This window comes from Scleropages formosus, chromosome 8 (assembly GCF_900964775.1).
Source record: "Scleropages formosus chromosome 8, fSclFor1.1, whole genome shotgun sequence".
NCBI lineage: Eukaryota > Metazoa > Chordata > Actinopteri > Osteoglossiformes > Osteoglossidae > Scleropages > Scleropages formosus.
Window position 1 is genome coordinate 10,618,284 of NC_041813.1, and position 26,252 is coordinate 10,644,535.

At 40.4% G+C, this 26,252-nt stretch overlaps 1 protein-coding gene across 1 annotated transcript in view; it reads right to left on the bottom strand.

Moving 5' to 3' along the window:
• Window positions 1–26,252, bottom strand: part of slit1a (slit homolog 1a (Drosophila)) — a 121,232-nt gene that overhangs the window by 87,628 nt on the left and 7,352 nt on the right. The window contains exons 2-4 of the mRNA XM_018766017.2: window positions 22,257–22,328; window positions 18,742–18,813; window positions 17,938–18,009 (exon numbers count right to left, since the gene is read on the bottom strand). Of these exons, the coding sequence (XP_018621533.1) occupies window positions 17,938–18,009; window positions 18,742–18,813; window positions 22,257–22,328 (216 nt within the window). The remainder of the gene's footprint in view (window positions 1–17,937; window positions 18,010–18,741; window positions 18,814–22,256; window positions 22,329–26,252) is intronic.

Consider the following 26,252-nt stretch of genomic DNA (forward strand, 5'->3'; position numbering starts at 1 on the left):
GCTCTCACAGTGAAAAAATTGTGCCAGTCTAGATAATCTTATTTAGTAGCACCTAAAAGTGAAAATCATTTGTTTGCCTCTATAAAGGCTTCTGTGTTACGAACATTGCATGGATTGTGCCCAATTTGTATCTTCTAAACTTAAAGTACTGCAACATTGAAGAAACCCCCGAATAGAATCTAGCAGACATTACACTTACGGATGAAACCTCTTATTGTAGAACACTGATGTCAGTACATTCTAGAACTATACATTGTCATGCTGTATACACGCGGAAGTAACGTGGACACAGATGTTTGTTGCTGTACGTCCTACTGTGGACAAAAAGGGTGATGTTGTCAAAAGCAGAATGAATATTTGCAGTATGTACACCATGCAAAGAAAGAAAGAAAAAGACGAAGCAAGACGAGGAACACAGAGTGAAGGGATGCGCTGAGTGTCTCAGTAACAGGACAGCTAGTAGCATAGGGGTTAGAACTGCTGCCTTTGGATCCAAAGGTTACAGGATTGAATCTCACCTCTAGCTGTAGTACCCTTGAGAGAGGTTCTTACCCTAAAATTGCTGCAGTAAAAATTACCCAGCTGTACAAATGGGTAAATAATTGTAGGTATCTTAACATTGTAAGTTGCTTTGGAGACAAGTGGTCAGTTAAATGAATAAATGTAGATGTCCAGTAAGGGAAACTACATAGAAATGTGACATAGACTGGGCTGTGACATGGGACCTAGACAAGAGCACAGAGGATAGACACAAACAGGACTGGTGTGCTGGACTGAAACATGAGCATACTGTCAACAGGACATTAGAAGCATGTGTAGAGACACAGAATGTGAGTCACTATGACATTGCCAGGACCTGCAGTAAAGTGCTGATGAAGAACCTGTAGATGTTTGTCTATCACTCCTTTTATGGTGCTGGGGATTTGGTGTTCATTGGAGTGAGGTGTGTTGATGTGTGTCTGATCCTCTGGGATTTCTGCATACGTACTTAAAAAGAAGTACACTGTAAAGCTGGTTTCAATGTCACAACTAGTCTACATAGCTTTGGATTACAAGGAAAAACAGGAAATGTGAGTCTATTGTATTACTTGAATGACATTAAGCTGGGACCTAAACATATGGCGTGATGTCCTCTGTGCTCCTCAGGGAAAGTGAACTCAGTCCGAACATCTGAGCATTCTGGCTATACACAAGGAACAATCTTTCAACTTTAGGTCCCAGGGCTACAGAACAACTACAGGCAGGTAGTAGTTGCATAAGATAAGAGAAGAGACTGCCGTTGCAAACATGCCCTTCTGCATGCACCCCCCCACTTTACACTCCACATAGATAACTCATTCATCCCTCACACTCTCACACATCTAGGATTTTTTCCCCCTTTGTTCTGCATTTAAATAATCCACTCTCTGCCATGAAAACAGACACAGGACGTGTAAATCAAGCCTAGTAAAATCTGCACAGTAATCCCTTCTCCAAGAAGGGTGATTAAGGTATCAAGTGGCAGGCAATACAATTGTGTATTGCCCAGTGTTACAGGATTAAAAGGCATGCAAGTGAAGGGCGGAGGTTGTGGGGGGCAAGACCTTTAATCACAGACCAACAAAGCCTAACTTTCTGCCTTTCTCCTTTCTGCAAAAGTAAAAGCATTTCTTGATGTTTTCCAGACCTTTCCACATCACTTTGATGAAAACTAAATTAATAAATGTAATAAACATAAATGTAATGTCTGGCATTGCTCAGCTGTTGGGAGGTGCATAAAATCCAAATACAGTCTTTGTAAACATGAAGAAAAACCTCGTAAATCAAAGTAAGGGTATTAAATGAAACTATACATAAAGTCAAATTCTCATAACTGGAAAGGGTTTATCTCAGGTTATGTATGTATGTAATATTATAAATGTAGGGATAAAAACAAAAATTGCATGGGTAATATCATTTGGCCCTTCAGACTGAATTGTCCACATATATTAAAAATTAACATCCAATGCATCAACATTGTGGGGGGTGCGGTGGTGCAGTGGGTTGGATTGCAGTCCTGCTCTCCAGTGGGTCTGGGGTTCGAGTCCCGCTTGGGGTACCTTGCGACGGACTGGCGTCCCGTCCTGGGTGTGTCCCCTTCCCCCTCTGGCCTTCCGCCCTGTGTTGCCGGGTAGGCTCCGGTTCCCCGTGACCCCGTAAGGGACAGGCGGTTCTGAAAATGTGTGTGTGTGTGTGTGTGTGTGTGTGCATCAACGTTGTCTTCAAGTACATACTTCCATAATAACTAAACACATTTTCAAAAGTCTCTTGACCAAGTATTATCGGTATGTCAAATAGAATTCATCTGTTAGGCTAATAGCACAGTTATTAGACATGCAGTGGATGTACATTGAATGAATGAAAAGGTACCTAATTTTTCGGTTCTTGGACCTTTTTGTATTGCTGAATATTATTGGATACTTTTTTCTAAGGATTTGAGGCGTTATGATCGACTTTAATGTGAACATTTCCTATTGTTGGTCTGGAATCCATAACCACGGAAATAAAGAGGAGTCAGTTTTGTATTTATAACTTTTAAATTTAATGGAGTGAATGTCATGCTGAATTTAGAACCACCTAGATCCTTTATTCTTTTGAATACTCACATTCAAAAGCAACTTGTCTTCAGTCACACCTTTTTGACACTAAAGATGGACTATTTTCCAAAATAACTAATATTTTTATTGCAGTAATTAAGCTTATTATAAGTTCTGCCTTTATATATGATTTTAATTAAACATTACTACAAATCATACCTAATTGACTTGCAGCACCTCATCTTTTCATGTATAGATGGTTCTGAATAATCCTTTCACAATAAAGATGAAGAGATTCGGAAAGACTCAAAGATGAGGATAGACATCTGTGAGAAGAGCTGTCAACAAGATGTATGTAAATCTAACTGCAGGCCCATTGCACTACTGGAAAGAAAAGTCAAAAATTACAAATTTGCTTGGATAGTGTATATAGTATTAATCTGGGTCTACCATCATGCAAAAGGCATCAGGCAAAAAGCTTCTTTTTCTGCAGCTGTACTACATGAAAGAAGACGTTTTCATGCTGAAGATTTAAGCGTACCATCTTTTAATTCCAGTACAGTACACCACAGCTGCATTCAGAGCTTCCAGTTAACGTATGGACAATGTATGGATATCCTTCCTTAATCATCATCTGGCTGACACATAACTAAAGAGTGTTTAACGGAATAGACTTTTATCAACTTCTGTTTTTCAAACAACAGTCCCTTGTATACCAAAAGGTTGGTTTCAATACACAGCTCACAACACTGTAAAACTCCTGTTTACTGTATTTCTTCTGGCTTGTGACAGTCATATCCTGGTCTGAGCTAGGATTTGTATATCCAAGCATCTGAGTTGTTTGTTTAGGCAGAAGCTAGCTAGACAGTTTAACATGTTTTGCAAGTGGAGGACAAAGCTAATGGCAACTCCCTCTATGTATTGCAGACAGAGTATTATGGATGGTGGGAGTTTCCTCACTGGCACAATGATGTTCTCATTACTTCAGTAAAGAGCCAAAGCTGTTAAAATGAAAGGTGGAATGTAAAGCATAACAGCTGACCTGAGTGTCAAGCAGCAAGCTACAGAAGCAAGCCTGAAATTCTCCATCCATCTATCCATCCATCCATCCATTTTCTTACCCGCTTATCCTACTAGGGTTGCGGTGGCAATAGGGAGCAGCCCAGATGCCCCGTAACTTCCTCCAGCTCAACCCAGGGGATCCCCAGCCACTCCCAGGCCAACTAGGAGATAAAGTCTCCAGTGAGTCCTGAGGCGACCTCGGGATCTTGTCCCAGTTGGCCGTGCCTGGTATACCCCCAAAGGGAGGCGCCCAAGGGGCATCCTTACCAGATGCCCGAACCACCTCAACTGGCTTCTCTCCATGTGGAGGAGTAGCAGGTCTACTCTGAGTTCCTCCAGGATAGCCGTACTCCTCACCCTGTCACGGAGAGTGAGTCCCACCACCTTGCAGAGAAAAGTCATTTCAGCCGCTTGTATCCATGATCTTATTCTTTCACTCATTACCCAGAGTTCATGACCATATGTGAGGGTAGGGACGTAGACCATATGAATTAAGGCTCAGCTCCCCCTTCACTACTACAGCCCAGTACAGCGACTGCATTACTGCTGCCGCTGCTCCCAGTCTGCAGTCATTCTCATACTCCCCTCACCCATGAATAAGACCCCAAGATACTTAAACTCCTTTACCTGGGGCAGAATTTCTCCCCTTACCTGAAGGGGGCATGCCATCCTTTTCCGTGAGAGAACCATGGACTCAGACTTGGAGGTGCTGATCCTCATACCAACACCGTCACACTCGGCTGCAAACCATTCTCATGCATGCTGGCAGCATCCGTATGACTGTGTCAAAAGGACAACATCATCCGCAAAAAGCAGAGACATCACCTTCCAGCCCCCATACGGAATGCCCTCCTGACCTCGGCTGCACCTTGATATCCTGTCCATGAAAACCACAAACAGGAGTCGAGACAAAACACAACCTTGGCGGAGACCAACACCCACATTGAACGAGCTTCACTTAATGCCCAGTATGCGTAGTGACCCCAGCACCCCATACTCCCAAACCACTTCCCACAGAATTTCTCAAGGAAGCCGGTCATAAGCCTTCTCCAATTCCACAAAAAACATGTACGCTGAATTAGCAAACTCCCATGCCCCCTCAATTATCTGTGAGAGGGTAAAAAGCTGGTCCACTGTTCCACAGCCAGGATAGAATCCACATTCTTCCTCTTCAATCCAAGGTTCAACTATCGGTCGGAGCCTCCTTTCCAGGATTCTGGCATAGACTTGCCCAGGGAGGCTGAGAAGTGTGATACCCTGATAGTTGGCACACACTCTCCAGTCCTTTTTCTTGAAGATAGAAACCACCACCCCAGTTTGTCAATCCAAAGGCACTTTCCCTGAAGTCCATGCCACATTGCAGAGGCATGTCAGTCATGGCAGCCCCACAACACCAGGGTCTTAAGCATTTCTGGGCGAATGTCATCCACCCCACGTTGCTTTGCCACTGTGGAGCTTTCCAACTACCTCAGTGACTTCCACCAGGGAAATGGACTCTGATACCCCAAAAGCCTCTGGCCCTGACACCTGTAAGGGAGGCATATCTCTCGGGTTTAGGAGTTCCTCAAAGTGCTCCTTCCACCTCCTAACAATATCCTCATTTGAGATCAGAGTTTCTCCACTTTTGCTGAGCACAGCGTGAGCGAAGCTCATCTACCCTTCCTGAGCCGCCGGATGGTTCTCGAGAGCTTATTTGAGGCCAACCGAAAGTCATTTTCCATGGTATCCCCAAACTACTCCCATGCTCTAGATTTCGCTTTTGCAACCACAGCCGTTGCTGCCTTTTTTGCCTGTCGGTACATATCTGCTGAGTCAGGAGTCCCCAGAGCCAATCTTCAGCTTGACGGCTTTCATCACCACCGGTGTCCACCAGTGGGTTCTTGGATTGCTGCTGTGACTGGTATCAACAAGCTTTTGGCCACAGCTGCACCTGGCTGCTTCCACAATGGAGGTTCTGAACAGGGTCCATTCACACTCCATGTCCTCCCCCACCTCCTCCAGGACATGGGAGATGTTCTCATGGAGGTGGGAGTTAAAATCATTCCGGAGAGGGTCCTCCGACAGTCATTCCCAGCATACCCTCACTATGCGCTTGGGTCTACCAGGTCTGTCCTCAGTTTTCCCCGCCATCTGATCCCGCTCATCACCAGTCGGTGATCAGTTGACAGCTCAGCATCTCTCTTCACCCAAGTGTCCAGAACATGTGGCCTCAAGTCAGATGAAACAACTACAAAGTCAGTCATTGACCTTTGGCTCTGGTACCAAGTATACTTATGAGCATACTTGTGTTTGAACATGGTGTTTGTTATGGACAAACCATGGCTAGCAGAGAAGTCTAATAACATTTCACCATTCGGGTTTAGATGGGCAAGCCGTTCTTCTCAGTCACTCCACTCCAGATTTCCCAGTCATTGCCACACTTGAGCATTGAAGTCCCCCAGCAAGACTATGGAGTCTATAGGTGGGTCCCTGTTCGGAACCCCACCCACTCCCTCCAAGAAGGTTGAATTCTCTGAACTGCTATTTGATGCATAAGCCCACACAACAGTCAGAGTTTTGCTCTCTGTGACCTTAAGTCGCATTGAGGCAACCCTCTCATCCACTGGCACAAACTCAAACTATATGGCAGCCAGCCCGGGGTTTGTGAGTATCCCCACACCTGCCCGCCTCCTCTCACCCTGTGCAACTCCTTAGTAGGAGAGAGACCACCCCCTATTGAGGAGTTTGGCTCCAGAGGCAACACTGTGAGTGGAGATGAGCACATCTGTATCTAGTTGGTTTCTCTCAACCTCCTGCACCAGTTCCTGCTCCTTTCCCCCAGTGAGGTTACATTCCACGAGCCAGTTTCTGCCGTGAGGGACCGTGACGCCATATGCTACTCCGCCCCCTCCTGCTGCCTGAAAGGCATTGTACCCAACCCCCATGTAGGACCTTGTGGGTGGTGGGCCCACATGGCCTGTGGGTTTGTGGGCTTGTAGGCCCTCACAAGCCTGAAATTGTGAAATTGAAAATATTAGATGATCTAATGCTGTCTGCAAATTATGCTGGGAAAACAAAAAGTCAAGGCAAAAAGGTGTAAAACTTAACTGGGTTAGTCATCATTATCTGAATCCCTGACTGAGTTGGTTGCATACAGATGCTTGCATAAGTGAACATTTACTAGCGTACGCATTGGCTCTGTGTATAGAAGCATGAGTTTGGGCTGGCATTATCACCTCATTGATCAAAGCCAAAACTTAAAGTTGAAGTCAAGAAGTAAGAGATGAAATTAGCAGTTGCCCAGAGTCACACTTAACATTTACATACAGAAAATGTAAAACTAAAGGAAAATACAGTAACACGTGTTACTATAGAGGTGTGAATAATTCTTGTACATATAGCGTTCTTATACTTTCACTATATCTTTGAAGAAAAGTTATGGGGTGTTAAATCAATGAAATCACTTCACCATTTCCATACTAAAGGAAATTCAGATATGTCATAGCTCCTCTGGTTCTACAGAGCCAATTAAAAGGACCTCCAGTTCAGAGGTCTGCCACTTGGGCTTACTTGCCACTTTGGTGAACTGAAGGATGCTTATTTCTTTTTTCATCCTCACAAGCCTCCATGTCACACAGGCCTCCAATAAACTAGGCCCTTTGAAGTGTAAATCCAGGTGCCCAGTATTCACAGGGGCACAGATGAAAATGGGACAGATTCAAAGCCCAATGATAGAAACCCTCCGTCTCTCCCAAGTTGTCTTTTTCTCTCTAAGCAGTTTCCAAAGCTTCTCTCTTCCATCTGTCCCATATTTCTCCAATTTTTCTAAATGTTTTACACTGACATCACTGGAGACCCTCAGCAGAGAAGTTGAAGCAAAGCTGTTCCATTACCCCAGCAGCGTTATGCGTTATCCAACATGCTTTAACTTTACACAGACACGCGCGCACATGCGCGCGCGCACACACACACACACACACACACACACACACACACACACAAACACACACACACACACACACACACACACCAAGGTCAGTATTGCGAACTGGTTCAAATGCTGCATATGTAAAAATAATAGTTTGAGACAATATGCCAGGAGACAAGGGCTTCCTCTTCCCACTGTCTCATTCCAAATTGCTTGTAAAAAGTCATGGGTTCTTTGTGGTCAAACAGAAAATTGTGGATGTTGATAACAAAGTAGTTCACTCCATTGGTGATGACTGGTGCCAACTGTATTAACCCTAGCATCCAACAGTGTAAAGGTTCAGAATTTCCCGCATCCCCATCTAAACCCTCACCAGTCCCTCTTGACCTCAGGTTGTTCCCAGCTCAACAGGAAGATGTATGGAAGTTGCAAGCCAAATTCACTGACATTTTCTCACTTCTCTCTGGCTGCACCCATCTCAGAGAACATCACTTAGAGCCACACATGGCAGCAGTTGTATGATGCTATACTCCCACCAGCTCCACATCTACAAACAAAAACTTGGGACAAAATGATGGAGATTAGAATAATAAAAGGGTCAGAAACAGGATGAAGTTACTCCACAATGGGATGTTCACATGTTATGTGTTTGTGTGTGCATGTTTTGTCTACCTGTATGCCACATGCAACTATAGCATTCAGACACAGAAATATCTCCAGGAGTGCATACTATGCAGCTAAATAAAAAAATAGTAACATTTGGATGAACTATAAACTGAGCTATGCAAAAATAGACAGGGAAACATTCTTAAAATGCTCAACAATAAATCTAAGCTCATTCCACACACTTAAAATATCTTTGTAATGGAACCAAAGCCATTAAAAATGAAACTTAATATGTGTAAAATAATACATATGAAGCAGCGTTTTTGTGACCTAGTTTTCACATTGACACTAGAAACATCTTGTGAAACATCTTGTGTTTCCTTTCATATGTATCAGCATACAACCATCAAAAATTTATATTCAGGCATACATTTACTACTGAACAAATTCATTCATTATGCAAGAAAATCCAGTCCCAAGCCAGCCATTTGTATATTTGTATGCCATGTTGCTCACATGAATCCTCTTATCATCATGTTTATAGAACTGAGCCAAGAGTGTTCTGGTCAGAAATTTAAAGTAATAAATATACAATATAATGTGTTTGGCAACAAATAAACAACTGAGGCAGACTTTCAGATTAAATGTAAGGTTAGCTATCTGTTCCTCAATAAACAATATTTCCTGAACTACTAACCTAGTCAAATACAATTTCTCTTGTAAGCATTCATGTCTGGATTTTTCTGGGTCTTGGGAGCAAGATGTTTATAATATAACACCAAAAAAAATAACAGTCTTCTTATTAAAGCAGTCTGTAAAAAACTACCTCTCCATTCTTCACCAATAGCCTCACTACCATTTAAGAGGCAAAAGGAGCTGTTAAAGGAAATGTGTGGAAAGGGGTCTCTTGTGAGGGCCGAAAAGAAATAGGGTTGTTTCTTACAGTATGTCTTCATATGTGAATTCCATCCAGACCTATTGAAAGGTGATGAAAGAATATTGGCTGAATAGTATTGGGCCAAGGAGAGTCAGGAGGATTTGCCAGATAGCTTTCTCACACAAACTATTACAAACGTATAAAGCCCCAGGAGTTCCCAGGGCTGCGCAGGCCTAATACCGTTGCAGGCGCAACAATTTTCCCTTGTAAAAAGCAGGTCAATCACATCAGGGTAGACAAAACAGACTGCAAGGAAAGGGCAGCCCAGGGGTCATATCTAAAAAAGAAGTGCCCAATTTACAGTTTTTCTCGATCGAGTTGACATATTACTCCAAACTCCGGTCACTGCTCTCAAAACAATTAACACAGCCGTCCGAACACTTCCCAATTGTCCTAAATAGACTGTAAGTTCTTGTCTATCTCATACTACTTACAAATGATATGCATACCTTTCCCAAAACACTGTGCACAATATTCTGCAATGTCTGCACAACAGTTCATACAGCCAACCAAAACCATGATACATCAGGAAAAAAGCAATTGCAATGTCTTTCATTGGTTTAACACAAATTACAAACATTTATGTACCATTTTGCTAAACAGAACAAGCAAAACTCATTTGTTCAACACGCAGTTACACATGGTATGTTCTCAATGAGCCCCAAATTGATATCTACAGATTTAGTAATACACACAACACAGGAAATGCAAATTTCCTAACTGATTACACGGTTATTACAATTCCTACAATTACAAAAGGGGAAAAGAAAAAAGACAAAGAATTAGAACAAGAATGAGAAGAGGAAAAGGAAGATGTGTAAGAGTAAGAGGTGGTGGGGAGGGTAAAGGAAGATGAGTGGAAGAGGTAGAAAGAGATGAGGGGAGAGGATGTGAGGATGTAGGAAGAGGAGAAGGGGGAGGAGTAGAGGGAGAAGAGATGGTTAGAGTGGAAGGCAATGGTGTAGTGGAAAGAGCAAGAGAAGAAAATGTAACAAGACATGAGCAGAGAGGAAGGGGACAGCAGGGTTGAAGAGGAGGGAGGAGAGGCAAAAGGATAGGGTACAAACGGGTTTCAAATGAAATGAGGGCCACCCTAATTGACCATGTTATAAATCACGGTCTCTCCTCCAGAGAAGCTGGGCAAAATGTTCAGTAAAACATAACAGATCCACAGTGGCTTCAATTATCCACACATTTCAGAGTGAAAACCGGTAAGTAACCATACCATTGTACTGCTATGGTTAGACTCTAGTACTCTAGTTCTCTACTATAAATGTTCGTACTCATCCAAACATTTGTCAGAATGGAAGTTCAACAACATTCAGGTAGATGAACAAAACTCTTTTCTATTGAACAAGAGCATGCCATTGTTGACATGGTGGTCCAGAACAACACCATCCACCTCAAAGAAATCCAGCAAGGAATAATACAGGACAACCAAGTATTCCAGAATATTCAGCACTGCGGTCTTGCCACAATTGACTGTGTGGTTAGGAGAAATGCCATCTGGATGAAGCAGGTATACAAAGTATCCTTTGAGAGGAGCTCTATCAGAGTGAAGGAGTTGCAATTCCAGTTTGTTCAAGTACGTGTAAGCCACACAATTACTGCATTTGTACTGTAAATACAAAGATATTGTTTTCCTGTATGTTATGTGTCTATGTACTATTCCACTCTAAGTGACAAATGCAGGTGTCTCTGGGCATAGCGCTGTGTGAAACTGGGAACCTGGACTGCTCCGCAACACTTACAGTAGAAACTTTGCAATCAATACTGTTACTTTAGAAAACACTAATCTATTGTACCTTGTGTTCTTTTCACTCTAGAGGATTTTGGAGTTGGATAGCAGTGCTACTCATTTTGACTACCTGTATATTGAGTAAGCTGGCTTCAATCTTAATAAAAAAAGGAGAAGAGGGAGGAATGTGATTGGCCATCATGCCACAGTCAATGTTCCTGGCCAGTGGGGAGACAACATTACCATGTCTGCCGCAATTTCAACTACTGGTGTTGTGGCACACAGTGCTGTCTTGGGGCCGTACAACACCAAAAGGATGCAATTTTTTTTTGATCTCCTTCAATGAAATCCTCTTCCCGCAGGTTGACCAGCAGCAAATGGAGCGAGATTTTGTAGTTGTTTGGGACAATGTGCTGTTCCATCATTCGGCGCTGGTGCAGGAGTAGTTTGAGCATCACTCACACTTCAGGATGGTGTTCCTTCCACCATATTCTCCTTTCCTGAATCCAATTGAGGAGTTCTTCTCCCGTTGGAGATGGAAAGTGTATGATCGCAACCCTTACAGCCAAGTAAGTCTTCTTCAAGCAATGGAAGAGGCCTTTGGAGATGTTGAGGCAGTAGCTTGTCAAGCATGGATTCAACATTTACGGCGTTTTTTCCCACGATGCATGGCTCGCAAGAATATATGTAGATGAAGTTCTCTGGCCAGATGTGAATGAAAGGCATGATCAATAAAGTTCAGTGATTGCAGTGGATATATTTTTTTCTTTCAGAGAACTCATTGTTATACAACAGAACTCCTCAGTAGAGAACATCACGATAAACGTGTATTTGCATTCATGTATTTGTGTGTACATCAGACTACGTTATACAATCAACAGAGCACACACTTGTTCTTTTGATGTTAGTATTTATTTTTAGTAAATGCATTAGTAAAATAAAAGGCAGTCCTTCATTATGCAGTAAAATTGAACTGTTTGGCCAAGATAAGAGTGTGTTTAGTTGGCTGTGTTAATTATTTTGAGAGCAATTACATTAATTTGAAGAAATGTGTCAAATCAATTGAGAAAAACTGAAATTTAACTTCTTAGACAGGTAGGACTCCTGGTAAGTGAAAAGCTAAGGATATCCACCTACACTTCTTAGAACAAACTATGGGCTTTATGTGTTCAAAGAACGAAAAATAATCTCAAACAAAAAACAGCAGAGCCATAAAACAAAAACACCAGCTAAAGGAAGAGGAAATCATTGTGTACCCATAGGAAGTTTCAACTCTGTCTCCTAGGTCCTAATTACGCTGGAAGATTACAGACATGATAACATCAGTTGCCACATTACCTTTGGTTAGACTTTTCCTGTTGTCTCTCCCCTCTCTCTGCAATGCTCCCAGCTCAGGAGAAGAAAATACACCAATTTGGTTGCATGGGGTTTGTAGGTGTCAGGTAAGAGAGGAAACACCAACATAAAGGTATAGAGTAGCATCCCATATAATCTGGAGCTGCAGCTAAGATATATGTGTGAGTTTTCTTAGTTTGCACATGAAAAAAATCTGAAACTAAACTGGACAGCACAAGAACTCCTGATATTCATTGAATTGCTGTAAAGTCTTCAAAGGTGGTTAAAAGATGTCCTAAAACACAATACGGCATGTGGTTCAGCACTGTTCATATGTCTACTTTTAAAACAACAATTCTGTAGTACACCAAATGAGATGCTTTTCATGATGCTATGGTATACATCCCTAGCATATTGCTTGTTCCTTAAAATGAGCAGAATAAGTACCAAAACAAGAGATCCAGTAAGCTCCCTTTAAAAACTGTGGATAGAAGTTTTAAAGTCTGCCAGCTTTCTGGGCATCCCTCAGCAAACACCAGCTGAGCACAAAAAGCAGGCATATGCAAGAGGAAGTGGCAGAATCTACGTTCAGATTGCACCATCCTGAGAAGCATGACATGACCAAATTTGCTTTCACACACACACACACACACACATTTTCAGAACCGCTTGTCCCATACGGGGTCACGGGAAACCGGAGCCTACCCGGTAACACAGGGCGTAAGGCCGGAGGGGGAGGGGACACACCCAGGACGGGACGCCAGTCCATCACAAGGCACCCCAAGCAGGACTCGAACCGCAGACCCACTGAAGAGCAGGACCCGGTCCAACCCACTGCGCCACCGCGCCCCCCAAATTTGCTTTCACTCATTGTAAACTCCACATTTGTTTCCCAAAGTGTGCACAAAAAAAGAGCTATCTCCTGGGAGTCTCTTTCAATTAATCAGTTTAATCCATCTACCACAGAAAGCTAAAATATGACCTTCTGTGGTATTCAGGGTGCTAGAACCACAACACCACAAGTGGAAATTATTAACTTGTTTACTTTTGTGAAAAACAGACCTCACTCTGATGATTTATTAATGCTGTATCAATTCACAACAACCAGCACATACCAGTGCAATTAAGCAGTCATTACACAAGGGTGAGATTCCATTTATAAAAGCTATCCCATGGCCCAGTTACAAGTGATGGGATTCACATCACATATCAGAATGCAGGACCACAGGGACATCAGTTTTATAGATTCCTGCATCACAGCTTTGAAAAATCTATCCTGATAGCCAGTGATAACATGGCTTGATGTTCAAGCCTTTATTATGAATATTTAACGAGTCCAGTCCCTCTAGTAAATTATTAATGAGTAACAGCTCAGGATCTTTAGTACATATAAACACAACAATCTTTCTTCACTATTATATTGCTCCTTTTGCTCTGAATTTACTGCCTTTAAATATCTTCCCAGTTTTTCAGGTTCTCTCATTTGTTGTGAAATTCATTTAGAACAAGCTGTATCATTAAAAAACACTTTAGGAACCTAGAATGGCAGATTATAGCCTAGAGGAGACATGTCGCACTAATGGTTTATGCCTGAAAATCTTCCCAGCAAAATGAACATAGAACAAATCCCCAAGCAATCATCTGATACACAAAAATTTTAAAGCAACCTTTAGAAAGTTACAAAAAACAAAACTCTGCAATACTGTTTGCAGCATAATTCACACAACTCAAATATTAGAACAAAGTTTAATCCAGCTACATAAGGTTGCTGAAAGTTTTTTTTTTCTTTTCTTTTCATAAAACATTGCTTTAGGACTAACTGTTACCATGACTATCATGAGTCAACCCATCTCTGTGGGAGGCTAATGGACTACAACCTGGCATACAGTCAAGCACACAACCTCTCTGAGGGCTGTCATTAAAAAGCCTACCCCCAGGGTGTGGGCATGTGTGGTGGACAATAAGAAAGAAACTGTTGTTTATGAGTGTGCCTGTGTGTCCAAGAATGTGTGCTTCATGGCTGGATCATTCTGGAATCATTTGCCCCTCTATTTGCTCCTGTCTCTGTTGCCCTGTGAATGGGGCATGCAGTCACCATACCAACTTTGCCCCTTGTCCATACACAAACACACTCCTGTTTGCCTTCCCAGCTCTCCTCCATCCATCTCTGGATTAACCCACAAAAACACATCACACCCCCAACCATTTTAAAATCAAAGCACAAAGTCAGTTAATCATGGCAGAGAGCCAGGCAGTGTCAACACCTCTCACTATCCCTAGTTGCTACAGTAACGTTGCACCAGCTAGACTCCCCTCCGAAAAACCTTCTCAGCTAGCCATTGGCACAGATTTAGTGGGTATTCATTCCAGTGGATAATAAAGAGGAAACGTCAAGTCTGTCTCATACCATACAGAGGGTTCCAGGGACACAGAGCAAGGCAAAGCCAAGGAACTGAAGAATGGATGAGACAAGGCAAGTATGGATCAATCTTCAAGACTAGACTCATTTCAGTAGGTGGGTGTGGTCTCTGGGACAAGAGATTTCAAAGACTAAAAATTCCTGATTGAAGGACTCTGAGTACAATGAGCAACAGTTGGAAAAACTGCAACAAAAATTTTTGGTAGAAGTGATAAGTCTAGGGGGTGCGGTGGCGCAGTGGGTTGGACCACAGTCCTGCTCTCAGGTGGGTCTGGGGTTCGGGTCCTGCTTGGGGTGCCTTGGGATGGACTGGCATCCCATCCTGGGTGTGTCCCCTCCCCCTCTGGCCTTACGCCCTGTGTTACCGGGTAGGCTCCGGTTCCCTGTCACCCTGTATGGGACGAGCGGTTCTGGAAGTGTGTGTGTGTGTGTGTGTGTGTGTGTGATAAGTCCAAGAAGTAAATCCTTGTGGCACAAAGACACATGCAGCTCTATTTAAGAAAGTATAAAAAGTTTGTTTGGTACTGAAAAGTACTGTAGTTGAAAAGTATTGATAGGGATAGGAAAAAAGGAGCAATTCTTTAAACAATTCTTAAAATGTATATAATTTATATATTTCATTTTGCAACTGACTAGTATGCTTTCACTCACATTTACTCTCACTCAATTAATTGCTTATCCTGGTCAGAGTCACAGTGATCTGGAACCTATCCAGGAGGGGAATACCGTGAATGGGATGTCAGTCCATCGTAGTAATGCGCAATAGAATTTCCATTATTAAAATGCACTTAACTATTAATAGTATTATTATATACCATTCATGAAATGTTACACCTGTCTTGCAAACACCTGCCTTGTACAAATGTTGTATAATATTGTATTTATGCAATTTTTTTTGCATTTTTAAATTTTTTTAGTAGAAATATTATTAGAAACAACGGACAAAAAGCTCTAGATTTTACAGTCACTGCAGTATAGAATAGGAAATAACTTAAATCTGTGAAATGAAATGTGTTTCTTATACACACACATTTTCTGAACCGCTTGTCCTATATGGGGTTGCGGGGAACCAGAGCCTACCCGGCAACTCAGGGCATAAGGCCAGAGGGGGAGGGGACACACCCAGGACGGGATGCCAGTCCGCTCCAAGGCACCCCAAGCGTGACTCGAACCCCAGACCCATCAGAGAGGAGGACCCGGTCCAACCCACTGTGCCACTGCGCCCTCCTGTGTGTTTCTTCCATTCAGTACATTTTTGCAAATGATGAAGAAATAACACCATGGAAATGCATTAATGAAGAAAAAATAAAAACATGTCTCATGAAGATAAATCCAAAGAGAATTCCCTTTGAAGAGAAAACATGCCCATTTTCCTAATGCATCGCCCTCCCTTCACTAAGCGTTTGCATCCTGCTGTCGGTAAGCAGTAGCATGAAAACAGATACCTTGCCTCCATCTCACTCCACTCCCACTGTCCTCCCACCCCTTTAGACAGATCTGTGACCTCTCCCAATGCAACAGTCTTATGGCCTGCCAAAGACATACCTGTCTGTGCTAATGAATCTGCACACAACCTTCTATGCCCCTTTTCCCATATCTGTTTATTCAGTTCAGAGGTAGGCCAATAACTTCACAAACAAGCCCTGACACAGAGACCCAGGGAGACAATAAATCTCACACTTTTGCCCTCCTAACCAGATGCTATGCCCCAAGGCCAGAAATAACGCTGGCTTTGCCCCCAGTACCTGTGCTCCAGGACTCACTCTGAACAGTTTGGCAAGTATTCTAATTACAGACATCGGACACAGAATTACAGGGACTGAACTGTACAGAAGGTGTTCCAACAGCTAATTAATGAAGAATGCAACACTATCATCACCGTTAATGTTTGAATGAGCTGTATACTTTGATCCTTTTCCCATGGTTTTCATTGTTGTAACCGAGAGTGCATTAAAATCCATCATTTGGTTCTAATTGCCGCTAAACTGCTCTTGTTTTCAAACAATTGATTATCGTTACCCAGCTCAAAACTTATATGCGCCATGCAGGCACGTGCAATGAGCATGATTATTCCAACTCTTCATTTGCAAGACTTAACTTTTGATACTGCTGAAGCACTGTGACCTGTCCATCTTGGTACTTAAAAGGTAAACACATGTACTGGTTGTATTGTGGTTACCTCTGACGCTGCTTGCCGACCACATGTTACTAACGCAGAGCAATGGGCCATCCTCAGACCACAAATGTAGGATCAAACAGATTATTTTATGACACACATGGGTTTCATTCCAGCACAGAGAAGGGAAAGAGCCAGTTAATTCTAAAGGCAGAAGAAAACATCTGGGAGAAAACTCAGTCCGAGGGCAGTGGTCTTTGCTATTCTCCTGTTAAGCTGTTTGAAAAAAGACCTTAATGAGCCTCAGTGCTAAGGCATTCTCCAGGGACTGAGTAACATTTAAAATATGCATAAACTAAAACAGAAATTAAATGTTTGCCTAATTTAACTCTACAGGCACATTGTTCAAATGGAACAGATACCTAGAAAGTTCAACAGTCCTGTTTCACTCTAGCTCAAAACTTTGGTGGAATAAACTATCAGGAAACTCACAATGTTAATAATAGAAGAGGAGTCAAGTGGATTTCAGGACAGAACAATCCAAAATTTTTGGATATTTCATCCTTTAGGTTAGTCACCTAGTGAATGAACAGCATAATCCTACAGCGACTGATTTAGACAAACCTTAAGGATATTATAACATTTAAAACAATGTTATCCAGTGTTTTTAACCTTCAAATGAGTTTGGTTAAATATCCATGGAAGTCTGGATGACTTCTACTTTCAAACAAGTAGAGAGGGCATGCTTGAAATGTATTTGTCCTCTGTTAGTGAGCTAACATGTATAAGACAATTTAAAGGAGTGCTTTGCTGTTATTACAAAGCTGCTACAGGCACTTGTAATATAGTTTTATAAAAAATGATGTATGGGAAATAATGTATTTGTTTGTTGTAGAGAAAAAGATATTTTTTTACAAAATTAGAGTAATGTGTAATTGACTGAAGTCAGTCAATCATTTTGATGCAGTTTTCATGTTTTTCTTAATGACTTCTGAAATTATTTGATGAGGGTAAAGATAAAGACTGACTTAACAGGTAAGGAACGAATACTCTGAGCTGCAATCAGAATTTATTTTAAGTGCCATCTTAGGCATATAAACAAAACGTAAAATGTCAAAACGATCTTACTGACAGCTTTCATGTTTGCCCTTCATAAACAAAGCATTATTCTTGCAGAGTTTAATTCAGCACTGCTTCAATCCAAAAGGCTGTGGTCACTCTATGTGCGTAGCAACACCAAGTAAATGGGATAGGATACTCACAGCCTTGAAAGAGCAGCATTCTTCTGGAACAACAGCTCAGGAAGCTGGTGAAGCTGGTTGCGATTCAGGCGACTGCAAGAATTGAAAACCCAGTTAAAGTGTTTTACATTGGTTGCAGATCTTCTGTATACTCTGGAAAACTAAATAGAAAGCTTTATTTAAAAATTACAAAACACCATCCACTGACCACCTGTATTTTTGGTAGTACCATTAAGGGAACTGTTTCATTGACAGAAATCAAGCAAGTTCTAATTATAACAGAGATATAAAGGGAAAAAAAAACTGTAGATGCCAAACAACAGTCTTTATATATCAGTTACTGCTTCATGCTTAAGTCTACTGCACTGAAGAAAATTATGTTGCAGAGACAAATGAAGCCATTTCCTCAGACAAAAAGCTACATTTTAAAGTAATATCGCTCAAAAAAATGCTTAAAATTATTGTTCAGAGATTATCGTATTGCTATGTTCAGATTTATTTAATTACTTAGAATACTGCAGAAGAAAAAATCAGGTGCCCTGCAATGACCTCGTTCCAGTTCCATGGCCTGAAATGTACAATGTCATTAACAAACTAGTGGTTAAGATATTTATGGATGGATGGTAAGTCTGTAGGTTTATAAAGGCCCTTGTGGTTGTGGTTATCATATTTATATAGTGGAGAAGTCATATATACTCCAACCAAGTTGTGAGATATAAGTCTTAATTTTGTCTTGTTTTTAACATTCATTTGACTTGAAAGAAGCTCATTCTGGGTCGCTAATAAAAACATGGTGGTTTTTGCCCCAGAGCCCAGAGTACTTACAGCCTCTCCAGCTCCTTCATATCATCAAATGCTCCTCGTTCGATGTTGCCGATCTGGTTTTCCATCAACTGACTGTGGGAAGAACAGCAAGAGAATAAATTGTTGATGGTAATGGCTGTCTAGTCTGCTAGACTAGAGACTTTGAAACCTGCCCTATGTAGCCTCCCTGACTGTCTGGTCATGTCGATGGGCAACGGAACCCAAGGATCTAGACAGCTGTGTAGTCTGGGTGCTAAAGAATCAAAGACTTGGCAGAGAAAATCAAAAAAGGATTAGGGCCAGGAAAGTGTTTCCTATCAGGGTTTAGAACTGAGGAACTAAGAGGCAGTGTACTTCAGGAAGGAGGCAGTGTGGTCTGGTGGTTCAAGCATTGCAGACATACAGGTTTGTCAGTAGAGCGTAGGGCTGAGGCCAGCAGACCCAGGTAAGGAGAATGAAAGCCACTGTGGCGGAACGAAATGAGAAGGATTACCTCGCTGTAGCGTGGGCCTGTGGTTAGCACTACAGACTTTAAAGGACATTTCTGAAGGATACAGCTTCTCGGTATAAACATATTTGTCACACTAGATGCCAAGACAAACTCTTAGTAAAAACAAAAATGTAAATGGCTTTGGATGGATTTTAATAATCTGATGCAACATGCATCCAAGTTTTGCAGAGACAAGGAGGTCCCTTCATTAAGGGGGAATAGAAAGACATTACTGGATTTTTAGTCCTATTTGGAACTGAGAAAAACATTTGTTTGACAGAAATTTAGAGTGAATAAAAAGTATAAAGACGTGAGTATATTCATTAATTGACTAGTGCTAAAAAATTTAAAAGTAAAAATAATTTTTAAACAAGATGGTTAGGCACAACAGTTTGCAAGAAATACACTTTTTTCCAGAAAAGGAAAATTCAGTATTGTAACAACCTGTGTTTCTGAAAAGCATCACATTCAAGCAGGAACAAATGTTCACAATAAATAGCTGAGATAATGGGAATTGTAGGAAAAATGTAAAATGGTTGTTGAACTGCTGTGGGGAATATAAAGGATTACATCTTTATAGTGTACACTGCAGTTGTTTCACCTGATGCCCATATATCTTCTCACTGGAAGTTTACATGAATAAGATGAATGTGAATTAAATATTCTATTTTCTGAGGAAAATAGCTATTTTTCATTTATTATAAACATGACTATTAATGGCAATTTACAGTGCATTCAGAAAGTATTCAGACTCCTTAACTTTTTTCACTTTTTTATGTTGCAGCCTCATGCTAAAATAGTTGAAATGCATTTTTTCCCTCATCAATCTATACTCAGTACTCCTTAATGCAAAAGTGAGAACAGGATTTTAGATATTTTTGCTAATTTATTAGATATAAAAAACTGAAATATTACATTGACATAAGTATTAAAACCCTTTGCTATGACACTTGAAATTTTGCTCAGGCATGGTCATTCTGGATGAGCTCCAGAGATTCTGTGTGGAGATGGGAGAAGCTTCCAGGGGGAAAGCCATCACTGCAACATTCCATCAGTCTGGGCTTTATGGCAGAGTGGCCAGGCGGAAGCCCCTCCTCAGTAAAGAAAAAAAACATTAAAGCATGCTTGGAGTTTAGAGAAAGGCACCTAAAGGACTCTGACAGTGACAAAGTAAGACTGAACTATTTGGCCTCAGTTCTTAGTATCATGTCTGGAGGAAACCAGACACCACTCTTCACCTGCGCAATACTATGCCAGCAGTGAAGCATGGTGATAGCAGCATCATACTGTGGTTTTTTTCAGCAGCAGGGACTAGAAGACTAGTCAGGGTCAAGGAAGAGCCTAATTGAGCAAAGTACAGAGATAGCCTTAATGAAAACCTGCTCCAGAGCACTCTGGACATCACACTGAGCCAAAAGCTCACCTTACAACAGGACAATGACCCTAAATACAAAGCAAAGACAACACAAGAGTGGCTTAGGAACAACTCTGTGAATGTCCTTGAGTGGCCCAGCCAGAGCCCGGATTTGAACTCAATCGAACATCTCTGGAGAGACCTGAAAATAACTGCCCACTGAATGCTTTTTTTTTTTTCCAGCCTAACAGAGATTCAGAGCATCTATAGAGAAAAATGGCAGAATGTGCAAAGCTTGTCAAGTCATACCCAAGAAGACTCGAGGCTGTAATCGCTGTCAAAGGTGCTTCAGCTAAGTACTAAGTAAAGGGTCTGAATACTTGTGATATTTTCATATTTCAAGATATTTTCAGTTTTTATAAATTAGATATATTTCTAAAACCATTTTTTTCTTAATTATTATGGGGTATTGAGTGTAGATTGATGAATGGAAAAAAAAAATTATTTAAATGATTTTAGAATAAGGTTGTCAAAAAAAGCAAAAAAAAAAAAACTGAAGGGACCTTGATACTTTTTGAATGCACTGTATATAATCCATCTGTAATTTCATAATTTTCTGCAAGGAGGCACATTTGACAAAATGTCCACTAGGACTACACGCGATCTCTGCAGCTCTTTCTCCTTTTTCAGTGTTACACTCTGCAATTTTGGACTACATCTTGCAAGTAGTTTACACAGCGTATTTCTCCAAGGCTGTATATTTGCACTTCTTCTTTGCACACTATTGCCGTGTGCACTCATGTAAAATAATGCTTGTATATTATGGTTTCTAATATATTGCTGTTATTCTGTATTTTTATGCTTGGCACTGAACCCATACCAATTCTAGTCTTTTACGTACTGATAATGAAGTGTTTTGAGTCTTCAGCCTTCATGTTTGCATATTTATTTTGGTTGCATCTGCAAAGCTTTTTTTAAATTGTGCATTGTTGTGGTGGTAAACACAGTCCTACAGTGCTGTGTAGAAGAATTCGCTGAGCTAAATGCAATGTTGCTATGCTAAAGAAAATCTGCATGGGGTGTGGGCTAAAATTCCTCCTCAACAATGTGAGACCCAGGTCAACACCAACAGGAAGAATTTAGTTGCAGTCATCGCAGCTAAAGAAGGCACAACCAGTTACTGACTTTGATTAATTACTTTATCCTGCCTATGACTAAACATTTCATTACCTTCCACACAAAACAAATTCTATAAAAACAAGTCATGACTTTTCTCTCTCAGGCTCCATTCATATACTTCTTAAACTGACAAAAAGATCTGACCTGAATTTAATGTTTACAAAACCGGACAAAAACAAAAATATTGAAAAGGGGGACAAATACTGTTTCACAGCACTGAATATATCTGCTCACTTTTCACCGTGGCCTTTTTTTCCCTCTCTGTTTTCTCACTATTGTATATCAGAGACTTTTTTCCTTTGGGGGCTGTGCATGGAACCCATACAACCATGAAGAATCTATTGTACTGGTCAGTTTTTTTCTGTCAGGCTCTATAAATACATTACAAGAAATGAAAAAAATCTGATCAAATTCAAGGGCAAAAACTATACATATACTGTACCTAAAATATAACCAGGCACGGTAGCTTGGTTTCCTTTCAAACATATACAAACAAATTTGAAGATTGCTTACAGGACTCTGATGTGCTTCAGCCCAGAGAAGTCATTCTTGTTGATGCGAGTGAGGTTATTTCCATTCAGTTCCCTGTAAGAGAAACATAACATTGATACACCACTCTCCTGCAGTCTTGTACAGTAAATCACATATCCCACTGTCTGAACTGCTGCAACACTTACATTTATCTATTGACATGTAAAATGGATTACATTACGCCAATAAATTTTACATAGCATACAACTACTTTACATGCTAACGGCAATGAAAGAATATTCAGACAACAGTTAGTTACAGATAACTCAAATGTATGGAGATTTCATACAGGCTACCTACCTGACCTATGGCAAAAGGTCAAACTTTAGTGAACCTTAAATGCTGTCAGTACCCCTAGAGTAGAAAGCCTCAGTTTGTATACCCAGGACATTTTGGGCCAAACTAGTAAAGATCTGCCTAAACTCAAACAAAAATATTTTATGTTCTGTTACTTTTTTCACTATTTCCTAACAACCTGAGGAATTTCATGTCTCATATCGGATTTTTTTTCTTTGGAAATATTTAGTTTTTTTAGTTTTGCTTTGTTTATATCACAATGATATGAATGAAACGCTGAAGGAGGAAAATGTATTGGTTTCTAATGTCTATGTCACTGATGAGCACTGCAGTGACAACTACCAGCTGCAGCACACAAACGTACCTGAGGTTCTTCTAGCAAGCTAAAATGTAATCAACCAAAATAAAATTAATTTAGTATTACATCCCTATCCCTGCTTAAAATTCATTGGAGCAAAGTTCTTCAGTCCAAACAATGGAGAAAATGTGTTTGGATAGAAAAACCAGCATATACAATAGCATGCCATGGCACTGAATGGAAAATCCAAAGAACACAAGGAAGATAATCATCATTTATATAATTTACATTGTTATACTACTTACCATGGTTTACCCATTTGGACAGGTGAGTAGTTTTAGTGGAGCAGTTCAGGTTAAGTACATTGATCAGGCGTATTACAGAAGGGGATGAGATCTGGACCTATGCTCCAAAACAGTGTAGAACTAATTGCTATCCCCTCGGTATTGCGTAATGCAATTTGTTTCCTAATGTGGGCTCTAAGAGTGAGTGCAATCACACTACTTATAACACTACTCATAATAATTTTCATGAAACATTAAATGATGATTATAAATAATTTATAAGAAAAATGCCAATGATATTTAACAAGTTAATCAGCTGCACCCCAAGTTTTTGTTGATTTATTAACCGGTCTAGAACTATATGCTGAGTTAAAGTTTCAGTAATTAATTATCATGAACTCAGTTTAAAAGAGATTATTCAGGCATTTTCTTATATTGATTCAATACTGACTCAACTTTAAAACTTTCAAAGATTTCATAAATTTGCAAAATAAAAAAAATATTGCCATATTTTGTCTGTAATAAAGTGTGTAAATACATAACTAGAAATCACAATGGGTGCCAGTAGGTGTCTACATTATAGACACCAGACAACCAATTTATTGATGCTTTTAAACAATTGAATTTTACACTTATATATAGTTACAGTATGTTTCTTTTTAACAGGGTTTATATAGGACGTAATGTAGGAATGTATTAATGAAAATAAAAATTTTCAAAAGAGTATTATACATTTTGTCTTGTATTGTATTTCCTTTTCAAAGTGGGTATCATTTTCATGTCACAAAAACATAGAATTAAATCTATAATATAGTGACTTTCTATTCTATGCTGAACAAATAGGAATGGCTGAGAAATTTGATTGCAAATGTCATCCATAATGTGAGATTGCTTTTAAAATTATATGCTGAGTATTAACATTGACATAAAAGATATGCTATTTTACATCATCACAGATACCTAAAGAATAAACAGAAGTGCTCTAATATAGTGGCTGTCGTGTGTCAAACTATCTAAAGACATCCCAAATTACTCTGGGGAGACTTACATTTATTCATTTAGCTGACACTTTTCACAGAAGACATTTACACTGTTAAATGATCTACAATGATTTACCAAGTTAAACAGCTGGGTTATTTTTACTGAGTAATTACCATCAGAAGCTTGCTCAAGGGTACTATAGCTGGAATCCAAACCTGCAACCTTTGGATCCAAAGGCAGGAGTCCTAACCACTATGCTCTCAGCTGCCCCCTCCCCCCCCCTACAATCAAATCTAGGATTTTCAGTGGTCCAAAAATGCAAAACATGTCATTTATTTCCTGAGCAACATATCAAAATCTAGCAGAATATCTTCATTCAGTCCATATCTCAGCTTCATGCCTTTTCTAGAAGATGTTCAATAGAACATCTTTGTTTTTTTTGGTTGTTTAGTCACATGCAGTTTGAGAAACATTTCCCACCCCAATTCTGAGCAATAAATACCATATGAACAAGTAAATCTCGAATATTTCCTGAATGTTAACATTAACCAGTTAAGATCAGTGCTATAACCTCAGTAATCTTCCAACATATTACCCATACATTCTGAGTATAGTTCACCCTCAGTCTTGGACATCTTTCTCAAGAAAGCATCTATTACATAGTTCAAGAATCCAAATAAACAATACTCAGAAACAGAATATTTGACAGATTCTATTTGGACGGGGCACAGTGGTTCAGCGGGCTTGGCCGGGTTCTGCTCTCTGGTGGGTCTGGGCTTTGAGTCCTGCTTGGGGTGCCTTGGGACGGACTGGCATCCCATCCTGGGTGTGTCCTCTTCCCTTCCAGCCCTGTGCCCTGTGTTGCCGGGTTAGGCTCCGGTTCACCGCGAACCCACTTGGGACAAGCAGTTTCAGATTGTGTGCGTGTGTGTGTGTGTGTGTGTGTGTGTGTGTGTGTGTGTATTTGGAGGACTACCGTTTTGTGTTATCGAGAAATATTTAATGTATATGTCAACAAAGGAAAAAACCGTAGTAAAAACAAATTTTTTTCACAAAGAACGGAAAGAAACTAATGAACTACTTAAACTAATTAAGAACCAGAAATTTCACCCCGCCCTTAAAATAAGGAGGTGGAAAGCAATATTCCCTCTCTTATCAACTGAAAGATTCTAGAAACCACTTCTAGTTAGCACAGCCTCTATTCCGAAACAAAATATATCTTTCATACAATTTCTGTCTCAGGTCTCAATAGTTTTCATAGCATGGTCAGATTCACATCTAATGACCACTCTTGGGATCACAGGAGTGGTCATTACAGACAGATGGCCTGTATATGCAGGTGCAGTGACTGCAGGAGATAAATAATACAGTGGGACTCATTAGTGAGGCCAGCTACACATGTGATGTTCATTACAGGTGGTTAGTCTGTACTTTGCTTTGGTTCCCAGAGGAGACCTACAGGTGGCCTGCTGTGAACAAGCTCTGAAGACTTGCAGGGCATGGTTAGGTCTTCAAAATCTACAGTGAAACAGTAAAATTATTTAAATACACCATAACTTAGTACTTTCAAACAAAGTAATATCATTGTAATGCTTGAGCTGGTAACATGATTTCATGTTAAGTTGCTTGTGTGGTAAATGAAGCGTGACAGTCACAGCTGTGAAAAAACTCCTAAATTCCTTGATTATTGAGAAAAAAAATGTTAAAATGTATTTATTCAAGCACTGTTTTTACTGCTGGGTCCAACAGAAACAAATATAGGATTTTCAGTGGTCCAAAAATGTGAAACTTGGCATTTTATTTCCTGAGCAACATATCAAAATTTGGCAGAATGTCTTAATACAGTCCATATCTCAGCTCCATGTATTCTCCTTCAATGGGAGATCTTTATTTTTTGTTGCTTTGCCACATGCAATTTGAGAAACATTTGCGATGCCAGGACTCGACAGACTTTGACTATTTCCTTCCAACAGATCAGACCAAGTTAAGGACCTGACGCTTCATGTTCCTTAAAAGTGCAGATTTTAAATCAAAACACTGCAAAAATGATAAATACGTTATATCCATTTTGTTGATCCAGCACAAGTCCCTAAGAAAAAGAGGCCTATTTTAAATTGT